The sequence below is a fragment of the Magnolia sinica genome, chromosome 13 (genome assembly GCF_029962835.1).
Source record: "Magnolia sinica isolate HGM2019 chromosome 13, MsV1, whole genome shotgun sequence".
NCBI classification, from domain to species: Eukaryota; Viridiplantae; Streptophyta; class Magnoliopsida; order Magnoliales; family Magnoliaceae; genus Magnolia; species Magnolia sinica.
In genome coordinates, this window is record NC_080585.1 from 18,004,046 (window position 1) to 18,015,712 (window position 11,667).

Consider the following 11,667-nt stretch of genomic DNA (forward strand, 5'->3'; position numbering starts at 1 on the left):
AAATGTTAAGATGATAATGGGCAAGAGTTGTTCCATCATAGAATTCTACGCTATTGTTGTTCTACTGCGATTTACCCTGGATGGACCATGACCTAGATGAAAGCAGATCGTGTGCTGAGTAAACATCACCGTGGGGCCTAGAAAAGTTTCAACGGTGGAAATTCCACTGTTTCCTGTTGTGGTATGATCTACTTGACCTTTAGATATGATTAAATTTTGGGCTCAACCCCTTAAATGATCTGAAAAAAACCGGACAAATGGCGTGGATAAACCATATACCTATGGTTGGTGTACATTTCTATTTTTTCCTGTGGTGTGGCCCACCTGAGTCATAGACCTGACTGACTTCTATAACCCAGCCCAATGACCCATTTCGGCTCGGTGCCAACACGATCCGACTCGGTATTTTTGACCGGGTCAAACTCCGTTCAATCAGTCCAGCCCAGACTCAGACTCGGATCGAGTCAGGCATTCTGGACTCAGTACCAAGTCGGATCGAGTCAGGTCAGCCCTAACTCGGTCTGACTAGACTCACGCCCAGCTCTAATTGTGCATGTGTGGCGTATCTTGATCGACCGCATGTCTTCACACGTTCGTCGTGAGCTCCTCACAATGTAGTGTCCTGTCTTGCGCACATGCGCCAGAGTAGCACGTGTGGGCAGGGTCACTTCTCTGTCAGACGCGCGTTTGCTGGCGCGGCGCATGGTACGTAAATGACCAAAATACCCTCACCGAGAGTGGGTCTGCAATCTTCTTCTGCCAACCGATTGGAGTGGAGTGGGGATGGCAGAAGTGAAAAAGCATGGGGAAACAGCACTGCTCGTCATCGACATGCAGGTCTCTCTCTCTCTCAAAAAAAAAAAAAAAAAAAGAAGCAAACCCAAGATAGGATTTTCACCTTCCAAAAGCCCAAATAGAATTTTCATCTTTTCTATCTGAAAATACAGAAATCTCTCTCTCTCTCTCTCTCTCTCTCTCTCTCTCTCTCTCTCATGAAAGGGATTGAATTTTCTACTTATTTTTCTTCCTTTTTATTTCATTTTTGTTGGGACAGAACGACTTCATTAAGGCGGGGGGTCCGATGCATGTGGGCGGGGGTCAAGCTATCGTCCCTTCCGTTATCAAAGCCGTTCAAGTTGCTAGGCAGCGTGGCATTTTCGTAATTTGGGTATGTCACCATTTAGACTTCCCTGCCTCTTATTTGGGAGGTATTTGATACTCTGGCAGCTTGTTATGGTTGATACGCTGCCACTTGGTAAATATACACATGGTGTATGTTAGTTCATAGTTAACAGACAGAGCCACTGTAGCTAGATCATCACCCAACATTTAGATTGATTGAACTATCCTGACCTCTGATTCACGGTCATTTATTTGTAGAATTTGGCTGTTGAATATCTTCACTTCAACCGTCCGGTAAATGTCCATGAATTGGATAATGAGGAGATGTGAGAATTGTAATTTTTGGTTGACGAGCTGTCTGCCTTGCGACCCACCGATGTGCCTCATTAGAAGTTTCTTAGTGCCTGCTTATCACCCATCAATGTGTGTGACGATCAGAGGACAATCTGTAGGAGAATTTTCCATGTTTTGAGAAAATCTTCTACATCATGAAGTGCTGAGATGGACCACTAAATTGTTGGACGTAGGCCGGTGGGGCCCACTGGTGAGCAATCACTAGTGGGTGGGTCCCATAAGTTTAGGCATCTTCCGGCCTTTCTCATTTTCTGTTATATTTCAAATTCAAAATTGAATTTGATATATGATAGGAGATAGGGATAAGACCGGATGATATGGTCTCATCCAAACTCCCCTCCTTTCCTATAAAAAGGCATGCGCTCTCTCTTGCAATATTAAATATACAAAATACTGAGAGTATACGGAGAGAGAAATATTGTGCACGAGAGTCTGTCCATTTTGGCTTGTCCTTGGGACGATTTAATTCATAGATCGCGATTGTGCACGAGAGTCTGTCCATTTTGGCTTGTCCTTGGGACGATTTAATTCATAGATCGCGATCCGGGGCCACTATATACCGTAGGATCAGAGGTGTAGACTGTCAGATCTTGAGGGCTCACCTTCCGCGCTTCCCTACATAAATCCCATCACCCTCACACGAACATGCACACATGGCTATGCACGTGTGCACGCATTGCCAAACAAAATTTGTAGGATTCCTCTCACTCATGCACGCTTATAGCTTAAATAAACATTTACCCCAAGAAAGTTTAAGAAAATTAAGAAATTTTTGGATGAATAGTTCTGGCTCTACATGTCAATGCAAAAACAGCCCAAAAGAGGCTTGATCTTTTTGAAATTCATGGTATTGATCTCATGGATGCATATTCATATCTTATATGAACATTCATCTGAAAAACAAATTTAAGAAAAAAAGAAGAAGAAAGAACTCACATGAATACTGCCAGAAAGTTACTAGGAAATTGTGAAGTTCATTCATCCATCATTTATCCCAAATAAAAAATTTCCCTTACGAAATTTCAAGGAAAAAAAATCGGATGCATATATTCCCTTATGATGATGGAAAGAGATTTAGATGGTGATGACAACGACAACAACGATGATGATATAGGAAGAGATTCTATGCCCCTGAGGGCATGGAATTTTTGTGTTGCCATATATATTGTGCACTGCACATGTGGCACGTGTGTGATGGTCCAAACCATGCATCCTGCATGCTTTGCCTTTGGTTAGCCATAAACCCAAACATTCCTTGGTTGGACAATCCTAACCATTATGTCCTTTTTTTTTCCCCTTCACTGAATTTGGCCTGTTGATGATTTTTTGTCTTTTGTTTTCCCTTCGTATGTCACCAATTAAAAAGTAGAATTGTCCAACTAGTGTGATTTCTGGCCCATGGCCCATTCAATACTGATCTACTTAAGGAACCAATAGAATTGCCAAAAAATAGTATGGAGAAAAGGAGACACAACATACAAGTACCACCCCAAGCCATGAATCATGCTTTCCTTAAAATAATAAATGCCTCTACACTCGTCTACCCAGAGCTTGCAAGCAACTTTCGACAAGTCTGCCTCCAGGATATATCAGGCCCAATTGAAACTGTTTTTGTATAACAGTTTGCAACACTGATGAACAACCTGGAACACATTTGTAGGTAATTCAATTAAAAGGGGCCTTAGTCCCAAAATAAATGGTTTTAGTAACCGTCCATAGTTATCACCTATTATAGAGTGCGGCATTATGGTGGTTGTTGATTTGTTGAGGATTACCTAGTCACACTCAAGGTCTCCAAGAGTTTCAGTTATTACCTAGCGCGCACACATGCACACGCACACAGACAGTTGGTAAAATCCATCCAAATCCTGCCTAAATAGATTCCACGGTGTAGATTGAGTTGGAAATCAGAGGGTAACTGATGCAGGACAATTAACCACTTTCTCTAAAAGCTCGAACTGTTAGAGCATGGCGAATTAATCCCTTTATCTCATAGCCCAGGCTCTACATCGCACGGGTTAGGACCTTGGCCGAACCCCCTCTCGTGGGCCCCAAATCACATAGGTACCGCCTTACATGAGCCACCCACCTCACATGGGTGGGGGCCGCCTCACACGGGCTGCCCACCCTGAGTGTGCCCCTATATCCCACAAGCAACCCCACTCAAGCCCTGTATGAAAATGCCCCTGCATTAGTAACATTACATGAAAATACTATTTGAGTTGGTAAAATCCATCCAAACCATGCTTAAATAGATTCCATGGCGTAGATTGTCTAGGAGCCTTGAATGGTTGTTGTCTTAGAAACATGAAAGTGTCTTTTCATTCAAACTAGGGGCAGTTGGTCATTTTGAACTCTCAACCATCAACACTAATTGACACAGTCAACAATGGTCAGTTGAGACCAATAGGCCAATTAACTGTTACCACTAACCCCTGGCTAATCACTTGTCTTAGTCTCTAACCACCTACATTGGTCCACCAGTTAATTACTTACTTGGGAGTCTAGACTCTAGAGAGCTGCATTTGGATGTGTAAATGAATTGAATTGCAAACATTCTGTTTAATGAAAAGGAGAAGATAAAAATTAATGATGTTTACTATTAGTATATTACTCATAATGAGGCAATAGTTAGTCCTCAAACTGCAGTTAGGTTTCCTTTTAAGTCCATCTTGGAAATAACCTAATCGCAAATTTGAGCCAGAATCTTAATATGAACATTGATAAAGGAATTTATGGTTTGGACATCCACTTTGTATGATGAATTATCACAATTCAATTCAATAGTGCATCCAAACCGACCCTAGGCTGGTAAATGACTCCATGATATCCCCTCTAGATGGTGATTAATGCCACTAGAGAAGTGCTATGTGTATTTGAAGAGTCTATTTGCAGCTTGTGTGCCATGTTGGCATGTGTACAAGTCTTGCCATTATTCAGGTGGGTCCCACCTTTAACATGCCTGGCTTAAATTCAGGCTGTCTGCTCATCAGGTGGACAGCTGTATGAAAAATATGGCCAAAAATCTATATTCAGTGTACACATGTAGGTCCGCCTGATGAGTAGACTCGATTCATTTTTTGGTTAGGACATGTTTACAGTTGGTTGCACCTGATAAGAATTTCTCTCCGTAAACAAATTGAATCTCCAGCCCCGCACGATCCTAGTACTGTATCACTTTCCCCCTTCATGTTAATCGTTGTATGAGATGCACAACACCTTATAATGTGTACTGTTTGGTGAAGCTCTATCTTCAACTGTTATTGTCTTTCGCATCCTCATTTATGTTGTATGTGTAGGTTGTTCGTGAACATGATCCATTGGGAAGAGATGTGGAACTCTTCCGCAGGCACTTGTACGGTGATGGAAAAGAAGGGCCTACGACTAAGGGAACAAAGGGTGCAGAACTAATTGATGGACTTGTGATTGAAGAAGGAGATTATAAGCTAGTAAAAACCCGCTTTAGTGCATTCTTTGCAACTCACCTTCATTCCTTTCTTCAAAACAATGGGATCAAGAGTCTAGTTGTTGTGGGTAAGTAAAAATTGGAGATCAAATGTCGAGGTTAAAGTTCAATCCTTTTCATAATAATAATGATAAAATGACAAAGTGACCCATCTATACACCTCCACATGTTCCAACCTGGAACAGGTCTGCAAGATTTTAGCCATCCATCAGGTGGTCGCACCCGGTCCACTCATATGTGGGCAAGCATTTGACTGAAATGAAGGGATTAAAAGAACTTGGCCAAGTTTCTCCACTAATCCATTTGTTTCAAAAGCTTGGGCCTACTGGTGGACCAAACTCATCATTTGGTCAGGGCATTTACATGGCAGGACCAAACTGATGAATGGTTTAGATCTTGCATGTGTGCCAAGTTGCCACATATGGTGGTGTGCGGATGGAATGCATTATGCACATGTAGATTTAGCAAACCTCTGGTAAGAGATTGGATATTCAGGAGATGCTATACTTGTTGGAGCCATACGAATCATGTAAATCAGGTGACATTCCAAATTTAGGAATTATTGGATCCTGATGCACTTTGTATGTACAAGTGGAGCCCATGGTTCAGTGATCAAGACCGCCAACATGTTGTGCTTCACCACCAATGGGGGATTCCGTAGAAATCTTATGGATCAGAAGATCTCAGCCATTCTATCTTTAACTTTATTCTCACCCCATTGCTATATCTTTGTCTTGCTCGTCTATCTGTAATCCACCGATCATAAGGTCAGGACCTTCAACTCTGGGAGAATTTTGGGGCTTCTCCACTGTCACCATCAGCTAAATAGTCCAGATCACCAAACCGAGATGACACTTGTAAAGACCGGTGCATAAGGACACTATTCACATCTTGATGCATTCCTATTCTGATTCTATATTATATTTTATCTTTTCCTCTTCTTCTTCTTTTTTTTTTTTTAAAATAAAAAAAATTATGATTGCACTTGCATCATCGACTGCCAAAACAGCAAAAGGAGACTTGTTACTGTAATAGAATATTTTAGTTTTCTGCAATTCATCATACAGTTTTTTAGGGTGTTATTTGGTTGCACTAAATCTCATGATATTTCATGAAAATTTGCACCAGATTAGACTGATTAATTATGAAATACCATGATATTTCAGATATTTGGTGCAACCAAATGCACCCTTATAGTTTCAATACTATAGAGGATGTGATCCTTCCTTTTGTTTTCTGTATAGGAGTTCAAACACCAAACTGTATAAGGCAGACTGTCTTTGACGCTGTTGCATTGGATTACCAGCCCGTTACAGTCATTGTTGATGCAACAGCTGCTGCTACACCGGATGTTCATATGGGTATGTGATGCATGTCGCCAAAGTGTTCTTCCTATACCCATTTTGTTCTACTTGATAGGGCTTCTTATTACTTAGTCTTCTTAATTTTGGTTTATGGAATAGAATGTCTGACATTTGTAGCTTGTTTACGAAATTCAGCCCAGGAGACCGAGATAACTGTAATATGCTTAGGTGTGTCAGTATTGCATGCTGCAAATACCGATCTTGCACTAAATAGTGCATGAGTGTTCGTTACTTTCTTATCTACTAACAATTTCTTATCAGTTAAATTCCTGGATGGGATACCCAAAATATCAATGTCCTACAGAAATACATAATCATCTCCCCAATCTCTGTATTAGTCTCCTAGATTTCCGGAAATGTGTGCCATTGCGAAAGGAAGATGTAGAAATCATATCCCCATACAAGCTGGATTGACTGAGTAGGGATCTTCGTAGGGTCTCCATACATTTTTTCCCTGTGTTGACCCATCACACGAGTATTTCACTACTCACCAGAATAGGCCTTCTTGTTTTACATGATCTTGGACTCCTGTGATTTAATTAGTGGGAGCTTTCCTAGAAGATGGTTGATATTATAATGGGTACTTGGTGTTGGAATAGGAAAATCATTATGTGGTGTGTTTTAGCAAGTGGATTAGAGTTGTTTTCATGAAGCGAGTGGGTAAAGCTGCATATGTAAAGGCATTCAAATGGGCTGCCCAATGTTCACCTCACCCAATAGCATTTTGAAAAGTGAGATGTTTGGAAGACATCAAAAGAACATCTCATGCTGGGTGCAATGGGCCTTGAAACTCCAATTTTGCAAATGACCTTGTTTATTTCATCAGAAATGACCACCCCACCAAGTGGAAGCTTAGGGCGTGTTTGGATTACCAAATACCACAGTACTGTGTAGTAAAAAGGGTCATTATTACTTTTTAACCATGCTTGGATATAATGCAAATCTTGATGAATTTCAGTCACCCATTTACAGCCTAGTCACATCAATCTAAATCAATGACTCTCATCCAAATCCAATGCAAATTACCACCATATCTCTCTGATGAGAGAATTGACTGTTGAATGGGTATGATGCATTCATGTACACTGAAATAAAGATGCTCCATCAAGCTCTTCCTATTAAATTGGTGATGCTTTCGATCTTAATCTTACAGACCATTTTCTACGGAGAAGGAGAGAGTTCCATTCTGGTTTAGCTCCTCCACCTCCTTGTCGGTGACCATACACTGGCAAGTGGCAACTACCTTCCTCACACCTACCTCCCTCTTCTTAATTACATTTCTAGCCCTTCGGCCCATGGATGAAGAAGACGAAAGGAGAGAGATCCCACGAAATCAGCAACAGCCATAACGAGCTCTTCATCTACTTCACATCCGGACCATATCCAAACACGGATATAAAGCCGTTTATGTACACGTACATGCACCGGGAAAAAAGAGAGTAGAAAATAGCATTCGACATCCAAACACAGTTATGACATGTACGGTGTACATTCAAACATACCTCTACAGCCCCCACTCGTATTCCTAGGTCAGTTATGACGTATCGACAGCTCTGTCAAACTGTAATCAGTAGTTGTCGGATGTATACGGTATGATATAAGGATATACATAACTATAAGACAATATTTGGTAAACCAAACAGGCCCTTAGTAACATCAGAATGCATTTTAAGAGTAGAATGGGAATATCAAGTGTCTTTCTTTTTTTTTTCTTTTTTCTTTTTTTAACACACGCACACACACCTCCACACACTCACGCCGTAGTGGGATTTCACCACCTATGGATTCTCAAACCCTTGACCGGGTGTTGAAACTCCTGAGAGTCTACCACCTGAGCAAGAGTAAGGATCCAATATCAAGTGTCGTTGTGCATGAATGGTGTAGAGAAATAGAAGATAAAGAGAGTGAAGAAAAACTTGACAATTCTTGCGAGTTATATAACCATCTTGCATTTTCCTGCCATGCTTTTTCAAGTTTTTCCCTTTCCACTGTGAGGTTACTCAACTTACGGCCTGTTTGATTTTTCATGTAAGAGGTAATTACCTGATAAATGGGTAATAATTACTTACCCAGGTAATTACCGCATCGGAAACGATGCAGATGTGACTGCTTTAACTTTTGGGCACTAGAACCGAGGATGGTTGCCAAATGAATGTAGGGCCCACTGTGATGTACATGGCTTATCCACACCATTCATCCTATATGTCAGCCTCATTTAGGGTATGAACCCAAAACTGAGGCAGATCCAAAGCTCAAGTGGACCACACCACAGGAAACTGTGATAAATCATTCACCCACCCTTAAATACTTCCTGAGGCTCCTAGATACTTTGGATGAAGCTGATATTTGTGTTTTCCTCTTATCCATGCCTGTGTGAACTTATGAAGGGTTTAGATGACAAATAAACTCCAATGTGGGCCTGGTGAAAGAAATAACTTTCAATGGTGGACGTTTTACCGACACTATTTCCTTTGGTGTGGGCCAATTGAGCGTTTGATCTGCCTCTGTTTTCAGATGATGCCCCAAGATGTTCATCTAAAATGGATGGATGGCATGGATATGTTATAGCACACTGCGGCCCACAAATTTAAGTCAATTTTTTTGTACGATTTTACAAAGCAGAAATACAGCCTGGTTATCAAACACGTTCAATAGAAATAATTAGTCATTCACCGTGTATTTACCATTACAATGGGAAATCAAACAGGCCCAGCAACTCACACGTAGAATGTAAGTAAGATTCCACTGCCTGATGAGCTTAGTGCTTTCTCCACTTTGTAAAAATCTCTTTCTATTCTTTTTCCACTCAACTAAGTCCAATCACACAAAAACTCATCCATGTGCCTTCCGATTCATCTGCCTAAGCAATGGCGTGCTCCATATGGATCAAAATACCTATAGATGCCCTTGCTTTTCTTCAGTGGACCATCAATGAGGTTAATACGACCTTGCTGGGCAAGTGGGTTTCTCCTACCCATTCTCATGCCTCTCTACTCAGGTTGACATTGGGAACTACCTGGGGAGTAGTTAGGAACACCACCATTAAAAACTTCTTGGGGACCACATGAATGTTTATTTTCCATCCAACCTGCTAATAAGGTCACAAAGACCTAGATGAAGGGACTACACAACTTTCAGCTTGATCCAAAAGTTTTGTAGCCCACAAGAAGTTTTTAATGATCAATCACTACTGTTTCTTGTGGTGTGGTCCGCCTGAGATTTGGATCTTCTTAATTTTTGGGATCATAACCTAAAATGAGCTGTCAAAATGGATGGACGGCGTGGATGTAAGGCACATACATCACGGTGGGCCCCACAGGGATCCACCCACCAAGGCGGATCCACCGAAGCCGCACCCAATTATAACAGGTTGGATATGTTACCATTACATTCATGGGTCTGCTGGGTTCATAGAACTGCTAAACTGGCCCTTGTTCTGTAATTTGAATTCAAGATCTTGACTTCTGATTGGTCTCCCGAACCAGCCAATATTTTTGACATGAAGAACGTTGGAGTAGCGACGCCAACATTGGAGGAATGGTGCAGATCCAGTGCTTGATCCAGTCCGTCATGGGTCTGTAGCAGGATGGCAAAATGGTACAAAAGCAGGTTAGATAACTTCCTTCACCTTCTTCTTGTTGTTTTTTTATTTAGCAAAGTGTTCCATGAATGATGAGGTTTATCCCAAGCACAAGTCGACCCTGTTGTAACTTGTAATATCAGCAGTGTAGAGTATAAATGCAGTTTGACTGCAACTTCTCATTATGGATACTTGAGGTGCCACTATTTTTCATCATTTCCTCTTTGATATGACTCGACTTTTGCAATTCTTTTGACTTGTCCATCCAAACTCGGCCTAAATTTCACAATTTCTAACTTGATGTGTTGGGAGGTTTCTAGTGACGTACGTTGACAATTTGAAATAATTATTCTTCCTTGGTCCTAGAGAATTGTCTTTGATGTGCATTTTCTCTTGTAAATTGAAAAAATGGGGCCGTTGTTTTATCCTTTCCCTTTTCTTGTTCCCCTTTATGAAAGCCATGTATGGACTTGGACTGTAGTTCAAACCCATTAAAACTCGATCTTGGCTTGAGTTGATCTCCAGCCTGGCCGGGCAACTCAGATACGAGACCAATTTTTTACTTGGTTTTATACCTAATGATTGTATTGAAAGCTTTTAGAGTAATAGTAAATTCTTAAGATTATCTTTACCTGAATTACATAAATAGTAAAACTAAACAATAAGTATGCTGGTGATTTTAAGGCCTGTTTGTGTGCCACCATTTTCATTTTTCATTAAATCTGCTAGGCCCACTCATTAGGTTTGAGTCAACCTGGGACTCGGTGGATCGACCAGACAGGTAAAAAAAATTATTTTATTGTAAAATAGATTAATAAAAATAGAAGAAATATACTAAAGAAATAAAAGTATAGAAAGAAAATTGAAAGATGAAAGAAAAAAAGATGTCATTGCAATGATAATCCCTTTTCTTCCATACTAATACTACTAATCCAAGAGTGAAATTTCAGGCCTGTGGGAGGCCCCTTTAACAAACTCATTAATTAGTGGGCATTTTTGCCATTTTAAGAAAGAAAAAAATATACTTTAAACTCCTTTGACAATAACTTGATTAATGAGGTAGCTTAATGAAAACTTAATTTAAAAAGGTACCAGGATGTAATTACTGCATTAATGAGGTACTATTTTGTAAAAATCCCCTTTAAAAAAAGTTTTAAAAAACTTTTTGTTATTGGCATGTACCGCTCCATCTGAAAGTGATTTTTTTATAGGATAGCTAAGATCAGCCATTTTTAGCATGCTTAAAAAAAAAAAAAAAAAAAAAATCAATTTTTTTTTTTTTCCTGATTGCATAGGAATGTGGCTGATGGTGGGTGCTCTGTGGCCCATCATGATGTATGTGTTTTATCCACACGTTTCATCCATTTTTCAAAGATCATTTTAGGGAATGAGCCTAAAAATGAGACATACAAATCTCAGATGGACCACACCATAGGAAACAGTGGTGATTGAACTTGCACCATTAGAAACATCCTAGGGCCCACCATAATGCCCACCATAATATTTATTTTACATCCAACCTGTTGACTAGGTAACACAGGCCTGGATTAAGTTAAAATACAGATCAGCTTCGTCCAAAACTTTGGTGGCCCCCCAAGAAATTTTTAATGGTGGGCTTTAATGGTGTTTGTTCAATCACCACTGTTTCTTATGGTGTGGTCCAACTTAGATTTGGATCGGTCTCATTTTTGGTATCATGCCATAAGAGGATCTTGAAAATTAGATGGATAGTGTGGATAAAACACATACATCATGGAGGGGCCCACAAAGTACCATATGCA

The 11,667-nt window shown here is 40.3% G+C and overlaps 1 protein-coding gene across 2 annotated transcripts; it reads left to right on the plus strand.

Moving 5' to 3' along the window:
- Nucleotides 1-686: 686 nt before the first annotated feature.
- LOC131223041 (probable inactive nicotinamidase At3g16190) lies at nt 687-10,102 on the plus strand. Of its 2 annotated transcripts, XM_058218322.1 has the most exons (5): nt 687-837; nt 1,055-1,168; nt 4,776-5,010; nt 6,187-6,303; nt 9,792-10,102. In XM_058218322.1, the coding sequence occupies exons 1-5, from the start codon at nt 784-786 to the stop codon at nt 9,863-9,865; spliced, it is 594 nt and encodes a 197-aa protein (XP_058074305.1). In that variant the 5' UTR covers nt 687-783; the 3' UTR covers nt 9,866-10,102. The 2 variants fall into 2 exon arrangements, with proteins under 2 accessions (XP_058074305.1, XP_058074306.1); XM_058218323.1 differs by lacking the exon at nt 6,187-6,303.
- The last annotated feature ends 1,565 nt before the right edge of the window (nt 10,103-11,667 follow it).

What these genes read in the sequence shown, in the direction of transcription:
- LOC131223041 (XM_058218322.1), top strand. Translation starts at nt 784, where the DNA reads ATGGCAGAAGTGAAAAAGCATGGGGAAACAGCACTGCTCGTCATCGAC. An exon ending in TGCTCGTCATCGACATGCAG is followed by an intron (nt 838 to 1,054) that starts GTCTCTCTCTCT and finishes TTGTTGGGACAG; the next exon opens with AACGACTTCATTAAGGCGGG. An exon ending in TACACCGGATGTTCATATGG is followed by an intron (nt 6,304 to 9,791) that starts GTATGTGATGCA and finishes CTCCCGAACCAG; the next exon opens with CCAATATTTTTGACATGAAG.